The sequence below is a fragment of the Tachyglossus aculeatus genome, chromosome 1 (assembly GCF_015852505.1).
Source record: "Tachyglossus aculeatus isolate mTacAcu1 chromosome 1, mTacAcu1.pri, whole genome shotgun sequence".
NCBI classification, from domain to species: Eukaryota; Metazoa; Chordata; class Mammalia; order Monotremata; family Tachyglossidae; genus Tachyglossus; species Tachyglossus aculeatus.
Window position 1 is genome coordinate 103,858,691 of NC_052066.1, and position 21,691 is coordinate 103,880,381.

The 21,691-nt window shown below is 47.2% G+C and overlaps 1 protein-coding gene across 1 annotated transcript in view; it reads left to right on the forward strand.

Annotated features, from left to right (window-relative positions):
* Positions 1-21,691, forward strand: part of RNF13 (ring finger protein 13) — a 370,693-nt gene that overhangs the window by 215,253 nt on the left and 133,749 nt on the right. The window contains exon 5 of the mRNA XM_038750328.1: positions 1,730-1,817. Within this exon, the coding sequence (XP_038606256.1) occupies positions 1,730-1,817 (88 nt within the window). The remainder of the gene's footprint in view (positions 1-1,729; positions 1,818-21,691) is intronic.

Sequence of the window (21,691 nt, forward strand, 5' to 3'; positions counted from 1 at the left end):
ATATTCTAGGATATTCTAGGATATTCTAGGATATTCTAGTCCTTCTAGACTGTAATCTTGTGGGCAGGGAGTGTGTTTACCGATTCTCTTACACTGCTCTCTCCCAAGCACTAAGGACAGTGCTCTGCACACAGTAAGCGCTCAATAAATACGTTTGGTGGATTGAGGTGGACAGGAGAGGCAGTGGGATATCAGGCTGAGGGAACCGAATTCCCATCTTTGTCTCCCACCCAAGGCTTCCCCACCTTGGGTCCCTAAACCCCGCAGAGGCCGTTTCCCCGGCCCAGATCTTGCTCTTCAGGGTGAGCAGCAACAAGGATGTCAGTAAGACTCGTCCCCGACTCTATACTGTAAGCTCGTTATGGGCGGGAAGTGTGTCTGGTGACTCTGTTGTACTCTCCAAGTGCTTAGTACAGTGCTCTGCACCTAGCAAGCGCTCTAGAAATACCAGTGATGGATTGATTAATTAGCAATTCCAAGTTCTCTAGACTGTAAGCTCGTTGTAGGCAGGAGACGGGTCTGCTCATTCTGTCGTATTGTACTCTCCTAGATGCTTAGTACAGTGCTCTGCGCATAGTAAGCAGTCAGTAAATGCCAGTGATTGATTGATTAGCACTTCCAAATTCTCCAAACTGTCAACTCTTTTATGGGCAGAAAATGTGTCTGCGGATTCTGTTGTACTCTCGCAAACGCTTAGTACAGTGCTCTGCACCGAGTAAGCTCTCTAGAAACACCAGTGATTGACTGATTGATAAGCAGTTCCAAATTTTCTAGACTGTAAGCTCGTTGTGGGCAGGAAATGTGTCTTCTAACTCTGATGTACTGTACTGATGTATTAGAGAAGCAGCATGGCTTACTGGAAAGAGCCCGGGCTTGGGAGTCAGAGGATGTGGGTTCTAATCCCGTCTCCGTCACTTACCAGCTGTGTGACTTTGGGCAAGTCACCTCACTTCTCTGTGCCTCAGTTCCCTCATCTGTAAAATGAGGATGAAGACTGTGAGCCCCATGTGGGGCAAGCTGATTACCTTGTATCTCCCCCAGTGCTTAGAACAGTGCTTGGCACAAAGTAAGCACTTAACAAATACCATTATTATTATTATTATTATTATTATTATTATTATTATTACTACTACTACTACTATTCTCACAAATGCTTAGCACAGTGCTTAGCATAGTAGGCATTCAATAAATACCACCAAATGATCGATTGACGCTCATGCGAGATTTTCTTCTAAGCAACCACGGCCTCCGCTGCTTTCATGGGTTAGACAGATTGAGCCAGGATCTAATGCTGCCAATTCCTAGCTCTACGCGTGTCTGTTTGGGACTGATTCAGTCAATCAATCAATCAATCAGTCATATTTACTGAGCGCTTACTGTGTGCAGAGCACTGTACTAAGCGCTTGGGAAGTACAAGGTGGCATCATATAGAGATGGTCCCTACCCAACATCATCATCATCAATCGTATTTATTGAGCACTTACTATGTGCAGAGCACTGTACTAAGTGCTTGGGAAGTACAAATTGGCAACATATGGAGACAGTCCCTACCCAACAGTGGGCTCGCAGTCTAGAAGGGGGGGACAGAGAGCAAAACCAAACATATTAACAAAATAAAATAAATAGAATAGATATGTACAAGTAGAATAAATAGAGTAATAAATACATATATACAGGAAGGATTCCGAAGGCAGCGTGCCTTATGCTGTGGGTCTCTTCTAACTTACAGGTTCTGAACGCACAAAAAGCTGGATACAAAGCAGCCATCGTTCACAACGTTGACTCGGACGACCTAATTAGCATGGGATCCAACGACAGTAAGTACAGGTATCACTTTTCTTCTCTCCTGTTTGAAGTCCGCTCCCAGACTATTCCATCGTGCGTTTGAAAGCCAAATAAGAAGTGACCTTTTGGCATTCTCTGTTTAACCAGTTGAACGGCATTATTTTTTCTTCCTGACTCGAAGACTTTGGAAGCCTGGTTTCTTGAAACAAAGCAGGACACTAAATACGTTCTGCAAAGCAATTGCAAGCTTGGTTCCTGAACACCTTCCTGAGAGAAGGAGTGGTGAATTTAGCTGCTGAGAAGAATGTGAGTTGAGGAAAGAGTTAAGGGTTCTCTACTCTGATTCCTAGTGTCATGATATTATGGTCACGAAAATATTAATAATAATAATTACGGTATTTGTTCATTCATTCATTCATTTAATCGTATTTATTGAGCACTTACTGTGTGCAGAGCACTGTACTAAGCGCTTGGGAAGTACAAGTTGGCAACATATAGAGACGGTCCCTACCCAACAGCGGGCTCACAGTCTAGAAGGGGGAGACAGACAACAAAACTCAACATATTAACAAAATAAAATAAATCGAATAAATATGTACAAGTAAACTAAATAAATAGAGTGATAAATGCGTACAAACATATATACATATGTACAGGTGCTGTGGGGAGGGGAAGGAGGAAAGCCGGGAGGGATGGAGAGGGGGAGGATGGGGAGAGGAAAGAGGGGGCTCAGCGCTTACTATGTGCCCAGACATTCATTCAATCGTATTTATTGAGCGCTTACTGTGTGCAGAGCACTGTACTAAGCGCTTGGGAAGTACAAGTTGGCAACATATAGAGACGGTCCCTACCCAACAGTGGGCTCACAGTCACAGTCTGATGTCGTGATTCCTTCATCAGAATCGACCGATTCGAACATCAAAAGACTGGGTGGAAAAACGTGGACCATTAAAACAAGTCTATGGCAATTGTAGTCGCAAGATAACCAATTTAATAATAGTAATGATGATGGCGTTTATTAAGCGCTTACTATGTGCAAAGCACTGTTCTAAGCGCTGCGGAGGTTACAAGGTGATCGGGTTGTCCCAGTCTTAATCCCCATTTTCCAGATGAGGGCACTGAGGCCCAGAGAAGCGAAGTGACTTGCCCAAAGTCACACAGCTGAGAAGTGGCGGAGCCGGGATTTGACCCCATGACCTCTGGCTCCAAAGCCCGGGCTCTTTCCACTGAGCCACGCTGCTTCTCTGATGAAATTCAGTGGGGAAACGTGGAACGTTAAAACAAGTCTACGGCAACCGTAGCCGCAGGATAACCAATTTAATGAAACTCCAAGCGAATTCCCCGAAGAAAGGCCTCCGAGCCACCCAAGACGGACTGAGAGATGATGTCCGTCTTGGCAGTCGAAAGCGGGGGCCTTGGCCCGGCCAGTCTTCGGAGGGAAGCGGGGGGAACGCCCCCCGATCTCGGCTGGGGACGGACGGACTGCCGGACTCGGATCTGTCGGCATCCCGGCCCGCGCTGGCACCTTGTCGTAATTTCAGACAAGCAAATCTTGTGAGTACTTCAAATTGGGTTGGACACAATCCTTGCCCCACATGGGGCTCACAGTTTTAATCCCCATTTTACAGATGAGGGAACTCAGGTCCAGAGAAGTCAAGTGACATACCCAAGGTCACACAGCAGACAAGCGGGGGAGCCGGGATTAGAACCCATGACCTTCCGACTCCCAGTCCTGTTCGCTATCCACTATGCCATGCTACTTCTCCAGGATTAAGTTTATTGTGGGCAGGGAATCTGTCTTCCAACTCTTGTATGGTACTCTCAAGCGCTTAGTACAGTGGTCTGGACAGAGTAAGCGCTCAATAAATACCATTGGTGATGATGAAGAAGTAGCTTGGCTCAGTGGAAAGGGCCCGGGCTTTGGAGTCAGGGGTCATGGGTTCAAATCCCGGCACCGCCACTTGTCAGCTGTGTGACTTTGGGCAAGTCACTTCACTTCTCTGGGCCTCAGTTCCCTCATCTGTAAAATGGGGATTAAGTCTGTGAGCCCTACGTGGGACAACCTGATCACCTTGTAACCTCCCAGCGCTTAGAACAGTGCTTTGTACATAGTAAGTGCTTAATAAATGCCATTATTATTATTATTATTATGAAGAATAGTAGAAGAGAAGAGAAGCAGCATGGCCTAACAGACAGACCACAGGCCTGGGGTTCAGAAGGACCGGTTCTAATCTCGGTACCGCCACTTCTCTGCTTTGTGACCTTGGGCAAGTCACTTAACTTCCCTGTGCCTCAGTTACCTCATCTGTCAAATGGGATTAAGACTGTGAGCCCCTTGTGAAACGTGGACCGTGTCCAACGTGATTAGCTTGTATCTAAGCAAACTAGCTAGCTCGTATCGAAGAGAAGCAGCATGGCTCAGTGGAAAGAGCATGGGCTTGGGAGTCAAAGGTCATGGGTTCTAATCCTGACTCCACCACCGATCAGCTGTGTGACTTTGGGCAAGTCACTTAACTTCCCTGGGCCTCAGTGACCTCATCTGGAAAATGGGGATTAAGACTGTGAGCCCCACGTGGGACAACCTGATTACCTTGTATCTCCCCCAGTGCTTAGAACAGTGCTTGGCACCTAGTAAGCGCTTAACAAATACCCAAATTATTATTATTATTATTATCTACCCCAGCGCTTAGTACAGGGCCCGGCCCGTAAGCACTTAGCAAATACCATGAAAAGAAATGGTACAAAAAGAAGGTTCTAGAATGGAAATCTAAATTTCAGAGTATGTGACAGTGTGAAAGCAGTCTGTTTGTAACATGGGTTCATGGGTTCTAATCCCGGCTCCGCCACTTATCGGCTGTGTGACTTTGGGCAAGTCACTTAACTTCTCTGTGCCTCAGTTCCCTCATCTGTAAAATGGGGATTAAGATTGTGAGCCCCACGTGGGACAACCTGTTCACCTTGTATCCCCTCAGCGCTTAGAACAGTGCTTTGCACATAGTAAGCGCTTAACAAATACCGTCATTATTAAACTCTTGGAATTCCTCAATGTGCGGGACTGAATCTATTTTGCAAAGCAGGTATTTTGCAGAAAGGAGAAGCCGAAGGGTATATAGAAGTGAGAAACCATCTCAGGTGTGTCTCCTTTCTTGCTAATGGCTACAGACTCGGAGCAGGTGGAGGGATAGTTTAGCCCACCCTCCGCCCCGGGGACTGAAGCTCCTGTGGTCATCTGGGTCCCCTTTCTCATCCTGGAGCAAGACCCCAAAGTCACTCCCGAGTCAGAAAAATATAATATTAATCATCTCCATTTCCAGCCACCAGAAACCGCAAATTCGGGTAATTACTATTTGGATGTGCAATCCTGCTGTTCCTTGATTCAGAGGAGAGAAAGCTTTTCTGGGCATCAGAGCCCTGGGTCCTAGTCCCAGTTTTGCCAAAAGGTAGCTAAAGTGGGCTAAGGTGGCATGGACATTTTGCAGTCGATCAGTCAATGGTATTTATTGAGCACTAACTTCGTGCAGAGCACTGTACACGAGACCTGCTCTCAAGGAGCCTACAGTCTAGTGGGAGAGAAAGATATTAAAATCAGTGTCACTTCACTTCTCTGGGCCTCAGTTCCCTCATCTGGAAAATGGGGATCGAGACTGTGAGCCCCACAACCTGATCACCTTGTATCCCCCCAGTGCTTAGAGCAGGGCTTTGCGCATAGTAAGCGCTTAACAAATACCATCATTATTGTTATCAATGGTAGTAAGGGAAGCAACTGCGTATAAAGGTATGTTGAGAAGCTGAGTCCTTGGGAATACAGACTCCACTGCACGGGGGATGCAGTGGGAGGGGAATAATGCAGTGGGGAAAGGAGATATTAGTCATGGGAGGCTTCCTGGAGGAGAGGTGGTTTTAGTAGGGCTTTGAAGATGGAAAGAGCAGCGGTCTGCCGGATGGGAATACAGACTCAACTGCACGGGTTGAGTGGGAGGGGAATAATGCGGTGGGGAAAGGAGAAATTAGTCATGGGAGGCTTCCTGGAGGAGAGGTGGTTTTAGTAGGGCTTTGAAGATGGAAAGAGCAGTGTTCTGCTGGATGGGAAGGGGGAGGGAGTCTATCAATCAATCAATCAGTCATATTTATTGAGTGCTTAGTGTGTGCAGAGCACTGGAGGAAGGGTGTGAAGAAGAGGTCAGTGAGGAGAGGCTAGAGTGAGGCCCAGTGAGTAGGTTGGTGGTGTTAGAGAGGCAAAGTGCGTGGGCTGCATTGTAGTGGGAGAGAAGGGAGGATAAGTAATGGGGAGAGAGCTGAAAGAGTAACTAAAGCCAATGGTGAGAAGTTTCTGCGTGATGCAGAGATGGATGGGCAATCAATCAATCAATCAATCGTATTGAGCGCTTACTGTGTGCAGAGCACTGTACTAAGCGCTTGGGAAGTACAAGTTGGCAACGTATAGAGACAGTCCCTACCCAACAGTGGGCTCACAGTCTAAAAGGGGGCAACCACTGGAGGATTGTAAGGGGGTCTCGGGACTGTAACAAGTTGTTACAACAAGGTTGTTGCCAACTTGTACTTCCCAAGCGCTTAGTACAGTGCTATGCACACAGTAAGCGCTCAATAAACACGATTGATTGGTTGATTGATTGTAAACTTACCGTGGGCAAGGGAACATGTCTACCAGTGCTGTTATGTTGTACTCTTCCAAGCACTCAATACAGTGCTCTGCCACGCGGTAAGCGCTCAATGAAGGCAATAGTTTGAAATACGATGGATTGATAGGAGGAGCGGGGAGATGTATGCAGAATGTCGTTTTAGAAGACTGATCCGGGCGGGAGAGCGAAGGACGGACTGGAGAGGGGCGGGGCTGGAGGGAGGGAGGGAGGGAGGTCCTGGAGGAGACTGAGGCAGTGCTGCGTTGCTCCTCTTAATAATAATAATAATAATAATGTTGGCATTTGTTAAGCGCTTACTATATGCAAAGCACTGTTCTAAGCGCTTGAGGGGATACAAAGTGATCAGGTTGTACCACGTGGGGCTCACAGTCTTAATCCCCATTTTACAGATGAGGTAACTGAGGCTCAGAGAAGTTAAGTGACTTGCCCAAGGTCACACAGCAGACATATTTGGTGCCGGAAATCGAACCCATGACCTCTGACTCCAAAGCCCGTTCTCTTTCCACTGAGCCACGCTGCTTCCTACCCCGTGACCCAGCCAGGAACATGACACCTGGGGGGTCCTGTTCAAGCTGATAGCACTGTATATATGTTTGTACGTACTGATTACTCTATTTATTTTATTTGTACCTATTTATTCTATTTATTTAATTTTGCTGATATGTTTTGTTTTGTTGTCTGTCTCCCCCTTCTAGACTGTGAACCCACTGTTGGGTAGGGACCGTCTCTATATGTTGCCAACTTGGACTTCCCAAGCGCTTAGTCCAGTGCTCTGCACACAGTAAGCGCTCAATAAATACGATTGAATGAATGAATGAATGAATGAAAAGGTCAGCACTACGACTCATCTGTTGTTCCTGATGGAATCAATCAATTGCATTCATTGAGCACTTACTGGGTGCAGAGCACTGTACTAAGCACTTGGGAGAGTACAATATAACAGAGTTGGTAGGCATGCTCCCTAACTACAGCGATCTCACAGTCTAGAGGGAAGACTCCGAAAGTATCATTTGGTGTATATATGCTTGTGCATATTTATTACTCCCTTTATTTATTTATTTTATTTTACTTGTACATATCTATTCTATTTATTTTATTTTGTTGGTATGTTTGGTTTTGTTCTCTGTCTCCCCCTTTTAGGCTGTGAGCCCACTGTTGGGTAGGGACCGTCTCTATTTGTTGCCAACTTGTACTTCCCAAGCGCTTAGTACAGTGCTCTGCACACAGTAAGCGCTCAATAAATACGATTGATGATGATGATGATGTGCTGTGTGTCTGTGTGTGTCCACGTGCATTAAACTGTAAATTATGTGAAACTGAACAAACGGAGGACCTTGGCTGACAAGTGAAGGCTTAGACCTGGCTTGGCCTAATGGCCAGAGCACGGGCCTAGGAATCAGAAGGACCTGGGTTCTAATCCAGCTCCGCCACTTGTCTGCTGTGTCACCTTGGGCAAATCACTTCACTGCTCTGTGCCTCCTCATTTGTAAAAGGGGGATTAGGAGTGTGAACCCTGTGTGGGACAGGGACTGTTCATTCACTCATTCAGTTGTATTTATTGAGCGCTTACTGTGTGCAGAGCACTGTACCTAGCGCTTGGGAGAGTACAGTATGACAATGAACAGACATTCCCTGCCCACAGCGAGCTTACTGTGTAAAGGGGGAGACTGACATTAATATAAATAAATAAATGGCAGATAGGTACACAGGTTCTGAGGATCTTGGAGGGGAACGAGGAATGAAGAGAGCAAGTCAGAGCGACACAGAAGGGAGTGGGAGAAGAGGAAAGGAGGGCTTAATCAGGGAAGGCCTCTTGAAGGAGGTGGGCCTTCAGTAAGGCTCCGAAAGGCGGGGGAGTCATTGTCAGATTTGAGGAGGGAGGGTGTTTCAGGCCAGAGGCAAGTTGTGGGCGAGGGGTCAGTGGTGAAATAGATGAGATGGAGGTAAGTGAGAAGGTAAGCATTAGAGGAGCAAAGTACGTGGGCTGGATTGTAGTAGGAGAGTAGGGAGGTGAGGTAGGAGGGGCCGAGGTGTTTGAGTGTTTTGAAGCCAGTGGTGAGGAAGTTTTGTTTGATGCGGAGGTAGATGGGCAACCACTGGAGTTTCTTCATGAGTGGAGAAACTTGGATGAATGTTTGTGTAGAAAAATGATCCAGGCAGCAGAGTGGTGTATAAGCTGGAAAGGGGAGAGACAGGAGGCAGGGAGGTCAGCGACAGTGCTGATAGAATAATAATAATAACGATGGCATTTATTAAGATGGGTTAGGATAAGTAATTGTGTTAACATAGTAGCAGTTTGGATGGCGAGGAACGGGTGGATTTCAGCCGTGTCGTGGAGATAGACCCAACAGGATGTAATGATGGGTTGAATAGATGGGTTGAGGGAGGGAGAGGAGTCAAGGATAATGCCAGGGTTATGGGCTTGTGAGACAGGAAGGATGGTGGTGCCATCTACAGTGATGGGAAAGTCAGGGGGAGGACAGGGTTTGGGTGGGAAGATAAAGAATTCTGTTTTGGACGTGTTAAGCTTCACAGATTCCGTCCTCTCCTGGTTCTCCTCTTATCTCTCTGGTCGTTCTTTCTCAGTCTCTTTTGCAGGCTGCTCCTCCCCCTCCCATCCTCTTACTGTGGGGGTTCCCCAAGGTTCAGTGCTTGGTCCCCTTCTGTTCTCAGTCTACACTCACTCCCTTGGTGACCTCATTCGCTCCCACGGCTTCAACTATCATCTCTAGGCTGATGACACCCAGATCTCCATCTCTGCCCCTGCTCTCTCCCCGTCTCTCCAGGCTCGCATCTCCTCCTGCCTTCAGGACATCTCCATCTGGATGTCCGCCCGCCACCTAAAGCTCAACAGGTCGAAGACTGAGCTCCTTGTCTTCCCTCCCAAACCTTGTCCTCTCCCTGACTTTCCCATCTCTGTTGACGGCACTACCATCCTTCCCGTCTCTCAAGCCCGCAACCTTGGTGTCATCCTCGACTCCGCTCTCTCATTCACCCCTCACATCCAAGCCGTCACCAAAACCTGCCGGTCTCAGCTCCGCAACATTGCCAAGATCCGCCCTTTCCTCTCCATCCAAACTGCTACCCTGCTCGTTCAAGCTCTCATCCTATCCCGTCTGGACTACTGCACCAGCCTTCTCTCTGATCTCCCATCCTCGTGTCTCTCTCCACTTCAATCCATACTTCATGCTGCTGCCCGGATTATCTTTGTCCAGAAACGCTCTGGGCATATCACTCCCCTCCTCAAAAATCTCCAGTGGCTACCAATCAATCTGCGCATCAGGCAGAAACTCCTCACCCTGGGCTTCAAGGCTGTCCATCACCTCACCCCCTCCTACCTCACCTCCCTTCTGTCCTTCTCCAGCCCAGCCCGCACCCTCCGCTCCTCCACCACTAATCTCCTCACTGTACCTCGCTCTCGCCTGTCCCGCCATCGACCCCCGGCCCACGTCATCCCCCGGGCCTGGAATGCCCTCCCTCCCCACATCCGCCAAGCTAGCTCTCTTCCTCCCTTCAAGGCCCTGCTGAGAGCTCACCTCCTCCAGGAGGCCTTCCCAGACTGAGCCCCTTCCTTCCTCTCCCCCTCACCCCCCTCTCCATCCCCCCATCTTACCTCCTTCCCTTCCCCACAGCACCTGTATATATGTATATATGGTTGTACATATTTATTACTCTATTTATTTATTTATTTATTTATTTATTTATTTTACTTGCACATTTCTATCCTATTTATTTAATTTTGTTGGTATGTTTGCTTCTGTTCTCTGTCTCCCCCTTTTAGACTGTGAGCCCACTGTTGGGTAGGGACTGTCTCTATGTGTTGCCAATTTGTACTTCCCAAGCGCTTAGTACAGTGCTCTGCACATAGTAAGCGCTCAATAAATACAATTGATTGATTGATTGATTGATTAAGCTTGAAGTGATGGGCGGACATCCAAATAATAATGTTGGTATTCGTTAAGCGCTTACTATGTGCCAAGCACTGTTCTAAGCGCTGGGATAGATTCAGGGTGATCAGGTTGTCCCACGTGGGGCTCATAGTCTTAATCTGTATATATGTATATATGTTTGTACATATTTATTACTCTATTTATTCTAATTGTACATGTCTATTCTATTTATTTTATTTTGTTAGTGTGTTTGGTTTTGTTCTCTGTCTCCCCCTTTTAGACTGTGAGCCCACTGTTGGGTAGGGACTGTCTCTATATGTTGCCAACTTGCACTTCCCAAGCGCTTAGTACAGTGCTCTGCACACAGTAAGCGCTCAATAAATACGATTGATTGATTGATTAATCCCCATTTTCCAGATGGGGTAACTGAGGCACAGAGAAGTTAAGTGACTTGCCCAAAGTCACACAGCTGACGAGTGGCAGAGCCGGGATTAGAACCCACGGCCTCTGACTCCCAAGCCCGGGCTCTTTCCACTAAACCACACTGCTTCTCGTGGGGTTGGCAGGTAGGTCGATTTCAGAGACGCAGCGTGGCTCAGTGGAAAGACTCCAGGCTTGGGAGTCAGAGGTCGTGGCTTTGAATCCTGGCTCCGCCACTTGTCAGCTGTGTGACCTTGGGAGAGTCATTTAACTTCTCTGTGCCTCAGTTCCCTCATCTGTAAAATGGGGATTAAGACGGTGAGCCCCACATGGGACAGCCTGATCACCTTGTATCCCCCCCGCCAGCGCTTAAAACAGTGCTTTGCACATCGTAAGCGCTTAACAAATACCGTCATCATTATTATTCTTAGGTAGATCTCTTATTACCGCATTTCTAGACTGTAAGCTCTTTATGGGCAGGGAATGCGTGTCCCCTGGTTCTGTTGGATTGTACCCTCCCAAGCCTTTAGCACAGTGCTCTGCACGTAGTAAATCTCAATTAATATGATTGATTGATTGATTGACTGATCTGTTCCTGGCTCTGCCGCCCGGCTCCTTCCCTTCTGAAACCCCTGTGCTCCCCACCTCCCCATTCTCCTCTCTCACTGCAAATCGAAACCCTTCCCAACAGTGGCCACCAACATCTCACTCTTACCCCATCTTTTCTTACCCCTCTCGACTTCCACCTCCAAAACTGTGAGCCCGCTGTTGGGTAGGGACCGTCTCTATACGTTGCCAACTTGTACTTCCCAAGCGCTTAGTCCAGTGCTCTGCACACAGTAAGCGCTCAATAAATACGATTGAGTGAACCCTACAGCCCCACAGCCCTACAACCCTATCTAGATGCGGCCTTGGGAATCCCTTCTCTGCCGCAGACAAACTCCCTTTCATCCTGAAACTCCTCCTGTCCCCTTCATTCCTCCTCTCCATTACCCCATCTTGACTCAGTGTGGGAGGCACATCCCGACCGGATTACTGCATCAGCCTCCTTTCTGACCTCCCATCCTCCTGTCTCTCCCAGCTTCAGTTTATACTCCACTCTGAAACCTGGGTTATCTTTCTACATAAATGTTCTGGGCATGTCACTCCCCTCCTCAAAAATTTCCAGAGGTTGCCTATCAACCTTTGCGTGAAGCAAAAACTCCTCACTGTCGGCTTCAAGGCTGTCCATCACCTCGCCCCCTCCTACCTCCCCTCCCTTCTCTCCTTCTCCAGCCCAGCCCGCACCCTCCACTCCTCTGCCATTTAACCTCCTCACTGTGCCTCATTCTCGCCTGCCCCGCCGTCGACCCCCAACCCACGTCCTACCTCTGGCCTGGAATGCCCTCCCTCCCTCCACACATCCGCCAGACTAGCTCTCTTTCTCCCTTCAAAGCCCTGCTGAGAGCTCACCTTCTCCATGAGGCCTTCCCAGACTGAGCCCCCCAACTTTTCCTCTCCTCCTCCTCCCCTCCCCATCGCCCCCCTCCCTCCCTCTGTCCTCCCTTCCCGCTCCCAACAGCACATGTATATATTTGTACATATTTGTACATTATTATTAATTTGTTGAGCCGGGATTTGAACCCACGACCTCCGACTCCAAAGCCTAGGCTCTTTCCACTGAGCCACGCTGCTATGTGACTTTGGGCGCGTCACTTCACTTCTCTGGGCCTCAGTTACCTCATCTGTAAAATGGGGATTAAGACTATGAGGCCCACATGGGACAACCTGATCACTTTGTATCCCCCCCAGCGCTTAGAACAGTGCTTTGCACATAGTGCTTTGCGCTGAACAAATAAGTGCTTTGCGCTTAACACATGCCAACATTACTATTATTATTATTACATATTTATTTTATTTGTGCATATGTATTACTGTATTTTATTAATGCTGTGTATATAGCTATAATTCTATTTATTCTGATAATAATAATAATAATGGCATTTAAGTGCTTACTATGTGAAAAGCACTGTTCTAAGTGCTGGGGTGGATACAAGGTGATCAGGTTGTCCCACGTGGGGCTCACAGTCTTAATCCCCATTTTCCAGATGAGGGAACTGAGGCCCAGAGAAGTTAAGTGATTTGACCAAGGTCACACAGCAGACATGTGGCGGAGTCGGGATTAGAACCCATGACTCCCAAGCCTGGGCTCTTTCCCCTGAGCCACACTGCTTCTCTGTTGTTTCTGACACCTGTCTACTTGTTTTATTCTGTTGTCCGTCTCCCCCTTCTAGACAGTGAGCCCGCTGTTGGGTAGGGACCGTCTCTATATGTTGACGATTTGTACTTCCCAGGTGCTTAGTAGAATCAATCAATCAATCAATCATATTTATTGAGCGCTTACTGTGTGCAGAGCACCGTACTAAGTGCTTGGGAAGTCCAAGTTGGCAACATATAGAGACAGTCCCTACCCAACAGCGGGCTCACAGCCTAGAAGGGGGAGACAGAGAACAAAACCAAACATGTTAACAAAATAAAATAAATAGATATGTACAAGTAAAATAAATAAATAAATAAATAGAGTAATAAATCTGTACAAACATATATACATATATACAGGTGCTGTGGGGAAGGGAAGGAGGTAAGACGGGGAGGGGGGGGATACAGTGCTCTGCACACAGTAAGCACTCAATAAATGCAATTGAATGAATGAATCATCTGCCCACCTCCTCCATCTCTCTAACACTTCTCCTCACATATTGAGCCCACTGTTGGGTAGGGACTGTCTCTATATGTTGCCAATTTGTACTTCCCAAGCGCTCAGTACAGTGCTCTGCACATAGTAAGCGCTCAGTAAATACGATTGATGATGATTCTGTGCTCCAATATTTTTGTTTATTTGTGTGTTCACACAGAGCAACAGCAGTAGTTGCAAGCAAAGCCCCTGCCATCACATTTCCCCTCCTCTTTCCCTTCCCCTTCCCAGCTTGTAGCCTCACTCTCCATCCCAGGCCCAGCCGCCAAGAACAAACCGGGACTGTTAGTCTTCTAGACTGTGAGCCCGCTGTTGGGTAGGGACCGTCTCTATATGTTGCCAACTTGTACTTCCCAAGCGCTTAGTACAGTGCTCTGCACACCGTAAGCGCTCAAGAAATACGATTGATTGATTGATTGACTGTTCAGAGAAAGGAGAGGGTGGCCCAAGGGTGTTGGCGGCCAAGCCCAGAGCAGGAGCCGTGGTCTCTGTCCCACCCCGTTCAGATCGCATCCTCCTCGCCCAGGGTCCCACAGCAGACAAGTGGCGGGGGCTGGATTAGAACCCACATCCTCTGACTCCCAAACCTGTGCTCTTTTCACTACGCCACATGCTGCTAGGTTGCGGGGGAGAGAAGGATAGAAGAACCCAAGAGCTTATGCGTTGTAAAAGTCTCAAAGTGGTGGTGGGGGGTAAATAATCAATCAATCAATCAATCAATTGTATTTATTGAGCACTTACTGTGTGCAGAGCAGTGTACTAAGCGCTTGGGAAGTACAAGTTGGCAACATATAGAGACGGCCCCTACCCAACAGTGGGCTCACAGTCTAAAAGGGGGAGACAGAGAACAAAACCAAACATACTAACATAATAAAATAAATAGAATAGATATGTACAAGTAAAATAAATAGAGTAATAAATATGTACAAACATATATACATATATACAGGTGCTGTGGGGAAGGGAAGGAGGTAAGATGAGGGGGATGGAGAGGAAGGAAGGGGAGGGGGTGCAGTGGTCTGGTTTGTCAACCCGGCAGATAATAAGAAACAGCGTGACTTAGTGGGTAGAGCACGGATCTGGGGGTCAGGAGGTCACGGGTTCTAATCCCGGCTCCCCCACTTATCTGCCGTGTGACCCTAGGTAAGTCACTTCACTTCTCTGGGCCTCAGTTACCTTATCTGTAAAATGGGGATTTAAGTTGTGAGTTTTGGGACAGGAACTGTGTCCAAACCGGTTTGCTTGTATTCTTCCCAGCGCTCAGTACAGTGCTTCGCACATAGTAAGCGCTAAATAAATACCGTAATAATTATTATAATGGCTTCAGCATCAGAGCCTCATCTAACAGGACACTTTCTTCAACCTTCAGTTAAGACTGCGAGCCCACTGTTGGGTAGGGACTGTCTCTATATGTTGCCAACTTGTACTTCCCAAGCGCTTAGTCCAGTGCTCTGCACACAGAAAGCGCTCAATAAATACGATTGATTGATTGATTGATTAAAATCATTCGTCCTTCTTTTACTCAATGCAAATCGGCATGCCTGAATCAGCTTCCTATAGATGGAGTTACAGTTTCCCTTCTACCGAAGTGACTCCTGCCGCCTGGATGCTCTACTGTCGGCCCCGAAAACTCTCCAGGAAAAGATTCGCCACGTAGGACTATAGAGAGATTAGACAGAAGACTGCCTCAGTTTCTCTCCAGAGAAGGTATACAATACAAAAAGGCCTGGCAAAGTAACACAAATGAGCAGGATCTAGCGCATCAGGACGTGATAAAGCTGAAAAAAAAAAATATGCTTATGTAGTTAAACCAAGTGCTGCCCAGGCCCGCTCTTCCCTAAAGCCCTACTGAGAGCTCACCTCCTCCAGGAGGCCTTCCCAGACTGAGCCCCCTTTATCCTCTCCTCCTTCCCATCATAGATTGTATTTATCATCAATCGTATTTATCGAGCACTTACTGTGTGCAGAGCATCAGGGCATCCCCATCCCCCCGTCCTACCTCCTTCTCCTCCCCACAGCACCTGTATATATGTTTGTACAGATTTATTGCTCTATTTATTTTACTTGTACATATTTCCTATTCGATTTATTTTGTTAATGATGTGCATTTAGCTTTAATTCTGTTTGTTCTGATGACTTCACACCTGTCCACATGTTTTGTTTTGTTGTCTGTCTCCCCCTTCTAGACTTCTAGCCCGTTGTTGGGTAGGAACCGTCTCTATATGTTGCCGACTTGTACTTCCCAAGCGCTTAGTACAGTGCTCTGCACACAGTAAGCGCTCAATAAATACCATTGAATGAATGAATGAATGCTGCAGAAACCACTAGAGTACATGAGGAAAATCATTTTCAGTGCAGAGCTGGAGAAGAATGTGGTTCAAAGGGAAACATCTCTGTGCCTCAGTTACCTCATCTGTATAATGGGGATTAAGACTGTGAGCCCCTTGGGGGACAGGAACTGTGTCCAACCTGATTAGTTTGTAATAATAATGATAATAATGATGGTATTTGTTAAACACTTACTATGTGCCAAGCACCCCAGCCCTTAGTACAGTGCCTGGTATGTAGGAAGTGCTTAACAAATACCATAAAATCAATCAATCAATCAATCGTATTTATTGAGTGCTTACTGTGTGCAGAGCACTGTACTAAGCGCTTGGGAAGTACAAGTTGGCAACATATGGAGACAGTCCCTACCCAACATAAAAAGTAAAACCCATCAATGTCAGCTAATGGAGAAACCTTGTAAAGAAGCTGCTCAGGTCGAGGAAACTCTATTCCACATTCCTTGCAGGTATCCATTCGTTCATTCAATCATATTTATTGAGCGCTTACTAGAGAAGCAGCGTGGCTCAGTGGAAAGAGCCCGGGCTTTGGAGTCAGAGGTCACGGGTTCAAATCCTGGCTCCGCCACTTGTCAGCTGTGTGACTGGGCAAGTCACTTCACTTCTCTGTGCCTCAGTTTCCTCATCTGTCAAATGGGGATTAAGACTGTGAGCCCCCCCGTGGGACAACCTGATTACCTTGTAACCTCCTCAGCGCTTAGAACAGTGCTTTGCACATAGTAAGTGCTTAATAAATGCCATTATTATTATTATTATCATTATCTTTTAGACTGTGAGCCCACTGTTGGGTAGGGACTGTCTCTATGTGTTGCCAACTTGTACTTCCCAAGTGCTTAGTACAGTGCTCTGCACACAGTAAGCGCTCAATAAATACGATTGATTGATTGATTGATTATTATGTTCAAAGCACTGTACTGAGTGCTTGGGGGAATCCAATATTCTGTCCTGCAAACTGCCACGCCTACTTGCTCCTTCCCCAGTGCAGATTTTCGAGGCTCCCTTGGGCCAACAGAAGAGCAGCAGGATGAAGGAAAGAGATTGGGGGTAGAAGCGTCGAAACTAGCCACCAGAGAGGCAGAAGTGCAGTGGAGCTGGGGAAGTCTACATGTTTTGCTGTGTTCTCTGTCTCCCCCTTTTAGACTGTGAGCCCGCTGTTGGGTAGGGACTGTCTCTATGCGTTGCCAACTTGTACTTCCCAAGCGCTTCGTCCAGTGCTCTGCACACAGTAAGTGCTCAATAAATACGATTGATTGATTGAAGTAGGGTACAAGCGCCCCGAAACCCTAATCCTGTATATACAATGCAGTCGGCAATCAATCAATCAATCAATCAATTGTATTTATTGAGCGCTGACTGTGTGCAGAGCACTGTACTAAGCACTTGGGAAGTACAAGTTGGCAACATATAGAGACAGTCCCTACCCAACAGTGGGCTCACAGTCTAGAAGGGGGAGACAGACAGCAAAACCTTCTACAACAAAATCCTTCTCCAGCCCAGCCCGCACCCTCCGCTCCTCTGCCGCCGCTAACCTCCTCCCTGGGCCTCGCTCTCGCCTGTCCCGCCGTCGACCCCCGGCCCACGTCCTCCCCCGGGCCTGGAATGCCCTCCCTCTGCCCCTCCGCCAAGCTAGCTCTCTTCCTCCCTTCAAGGCCCTGCTGAGAGCTCACCTCCTCCAGGAGGCCTTCCCAGACTGAGCCCCTTCCTTCCTCTCCCCCTCGTCCCCCTCTCCATCCCCCTCATCTTACCTTCGTCCCTTCCCCACAGCACCTGTATATATGTATAGATGTTTGTGCATATTTATTTATTTATTTTACTTGTACATATCTATTCTATTTATTTTATTTTGTTAGTATGTTCGGTTTTGTTCCCTGTCTCCCCCTTTTAGACTGTGAGCCCACTGTTGGGTAGGGACTGTCTCTCTATGTTGCCAACTTGGACTTCCCAAGCGCTTAGTACAGTGCTCTGCACACAGTAAGCGCTCAATAAATACGATTAATTGATTGATTGAACAAAACCAAACATATTAACAAAATAAAGTCAGGTTTGGTTAGCGTCTGCCATTATTTATGTTCGGCGCAGATGCTGATTCATAAGACCTTCCATCCCGAATCAGACAAATGACCTCTCCAACCCAGTCGAATTTCTGACACTTATAACAAGCACTTGTAAATGCAGGCACTTATCACCTCCCGCCTAGATTACCGCCTCAGCCTCCTCGCTGACCTTCCGGCCTCCTGTCTCTTCCAATCAATCAATCAATCGTATTTACTGAGCGCTTACTGTGTGCAGAGCACTGTACTAAGCGCTTGGGAAGTACAAGTCGGCAACACATAGAGACGGTCCCTACCCAACAGCGGGCTCACAGTCTAGAAGGGGGAGACAGAGAACACTCCAGTCCTTCACACTGCTGCCTGGATCGTTATTTTAAAAAGATATTCAGTTCATGTCTCCCCACTTTTCATTCAGTCGTATTTATTGAGCGCGTACTGTGTGCAGAGCACCGTACTGAGCGCTTGGAAAGTACAATTAAGCCACAAATGGAGACAGTCCCTGCCCACAGCGGGTTCGAAGTCTTCTTCAGGAACTTCCAGTGATTGGTTGCCTATCTACCTCCGCATTGACCAGAAACTCCTTCCCACTGGCTTTAAAGCATTTAATCAGCTCACCCCCTCCTTTCCTACCTCACTTGAGCCCCCCCATGGGGCAAACTGATCCCCTTGTAACCTCCCCAGTGCTTAGAACAGTGCTTTGCACATAGTAAGCGCTTAATAAATGCCATCAATATTATTATTATTATTATTATTATTATTATTATTATTATTACTACAATCCAGTCTGCCCACTTTACTCCTCTAATACCAGCCTACTCACTCTAGCTCAATCTCATCTATCTGCTCGCAAACCCCTCACCCACATCCTTCCTCTGGCCTGGGACTGCCTCCTCCTTCACCTGTGATAGACCACCCCTCTCCCCACCCTTAATAATAATAATAATAATGGCATTTGTTAAGCGCTTACTATGTGCAAAGCACTGTTCTAAGCACTGGCGGGGATGAGAAGCAGCGTGGCTCAGTGGAAAGAGCACGGGCTTTGAGATCATAGGTTCGAATCCCAGCTCCGCCAGATGTCTGCTGTGTGACCTTGGGTAAGTCACTTAACTTCTCTGAGCCTCAGTTACCTCATCTGGAAAATGGGGATTAAGACTGTGAGCCCCACATGGGACAACCTCGTTACCTTGTTTCCCCTCCCCAGCGCTTAGGACAGTGCTTTGCACATAGTAAGCGCTTAACAAATGTCATCATCATTATTATTATTATTATTACAAGGTGATCAGGTTGTCCACGTGGGGCTCACAGTCTTAATCCCCATTTTACAGATAAGGTAACTGAGGCTTAGAGAAGTTCAATCAATCAATCAATCAATCGTATTTATTGAGTGCTTACTGTGTGCAGAGCACTGTACTAAGCGCTTGGGAAGTACAAGTTGGCAACATATAGAGACGGTCCCTACCCAACAGTGGGCTCACAGTCTAAAGGGAGACAGAGAACAAAACCAAACATACTAACAAAATAAAATAAATAGAATAGATATGTACAGGTAAAATAAATAAATAGAGTAATAAATCTGTACAAACATATATGCATATATACAGGTGCTGGGGGTAAGGGAAGGAGGTAAGATGGGGGGGGATGGAGAGGGGGACGAGGGGGAGAGACTTGCCCAAGGTCACACAGCAGACATGTGGCGGAGCCGGGATTCGAACCCATGACCTCTGTCTGTCTCTCTCTCTCTCCCTCTGCCCCCCTCCCCACTTCTCCTTTGCATTGCCTCTGCAATGGGAGAGGTACTTTTTAAGTACTTGATAGTCACCGCTCCCTCAGCCCCACGACACTTAAATACCTATGTGTCATTTATTTTAATATCTGTCTGTCTGCTCGTCTAGGCTGTACGCTCCTTGTGGGCAGAGAATGTGTCTACCAACTCCGAGCGCTTAGTAAAGCGCTCTGCACACAGTAAGCACTCAATAAATACCATTGGTGTATACATGGTTTCAGAAGGGCTCTGAAGAGGGGAAAAGCAAATGATCCGCCAGAGGTGAAGCAGCTTGGCCTAGGGGGAAGAGCGAGGGCCTGGCAGTAAGAGGACCTTGGTTCTAATCCTGCTCTGCCACATATATCTGCTGTGTGACCTTCGGCAAGACAGTTAACTACTCAGCGTGGCTTAGTGGAAAGAGCCCGGGCTTGGGAGTCAGAGGTCATGGGTTCAAATCCCGGCTCCACCAATTGTCAGCTGTGTGACTTTGGGCAAGTCACTTCACTTCTCTGGGCCTCAGTTCCCTCATCTGTAAAATGGGGATGAAGACTGTGAGCCCTCTGCGGGACAGTCTGATCACCTTGTAACCTCCCCAGCGCTTAGAACAGTGCTGTGCACATAGTAAGTGCTTAATAAATGTCATCATCATTTATTATTATTATTATTATTACTAAGAGCTCAGGCTTGGGATTCAGAGGTCGTGGGCTCCAATCCTGGCTCCGTTGCTTGTCTGCTGTGTGACTTTGGGCAAGTCACTTCACTTCTCTGGGCCTCAGTTGCCTCATCTGTAAAACAGGGATTAAAACTGTGAGCACCTCTTGGGACAACTTGATAAACTTGTATCTAGGCTGTGAGCCCGCTGTTGGGTAGGGACTGTCTCTATGTGTTGCCGACTTGTACTTCCCAAGCACTTAGTACAGTGCTCTGCACACAGTAAGCGCTCAATAAGTACGATTGATTGATTGATTGATTGTATCTGCCCCCACGCTTAGAACAGTGCTTGGCACATAGTAAGCCCTTAACAGATGCCATCATCATTATTATTATTATTACTCCTCTGTGCCTCGGTTTCCTCATCTGTAAAGTGGGGATTAGATCCTCCTCCCTCCTCCTTAGACTGTGAGCCCCGAATTGGACGGTGACTGTATCCAGCCTGGTTATCTTATAACTTCCCCAGCACTTAGTACGGTACTTGACACACAGTAAACACTTAACAAATAACAAAATTGTTACCATTATGATGTACCTTTTAGACTGTGAGCCCACTGTTGGGTAGGGACTGTCTCTATATGTTGCCAACTTGTACTTCCCAAGCGCTTAGTACAGTGCTCTGCACACAGTAAGTGCTCAGTAAATGCGATTGATGATGATGTGTTATGGGGAAGGGAGTCCTAGAAAAGACGGAGGCCATGAAGAAGAAGTTAGCAGGGAGAGAAATGAGAATGAGGCACCCTGAGAAGACTGATTTTATTTTGTTTTGTTGTCTGTCTCTCCCTTCTAGACTGTGAGCCCACTGTTGGGTAGGGACCGGCTCTATATGTTGCCGACTTGGACTTCCCAAGCGCTTAGTACAGTGCTCAGCGCACAGTAAGCGCTCAAGAAATACGATTGAATGAAGGAATTTGAGAGGAGCGACGTGTGCGAAATCGGGTGTCGTGGGAGACGAGGGAGGAGAGCTTGATCGATCGCCTCAGAGCGAAGGGTGAGGAGCTTCTGCCTGTTGTGGAGAGTACTGGTCAACCATGGGAGGTTTTGACGAGCGGGGACAAGTGTGCAAAACAATGTTTAATTGAAAATCGCGGCGTACTAGAAGCCGGTTTTAAGGAGGGCCGGTTGGTTTCCCAGAAAGTACAAATGACCATTGGTGTCAGAGAACTGTCAGAGAAACCTCATAGAAATAAGCAAAATACAGTCATTAGTTTCCAATTTTAGACTCAAAGGCCTTAGGCAAGCTTGATAGGGCTTTTTTTGGTCTTTCACAACTTCTTGAGTTTCACCGGTGAGACAGGAGCCGTGTACTGTTTCACTTATTTTCACATCATC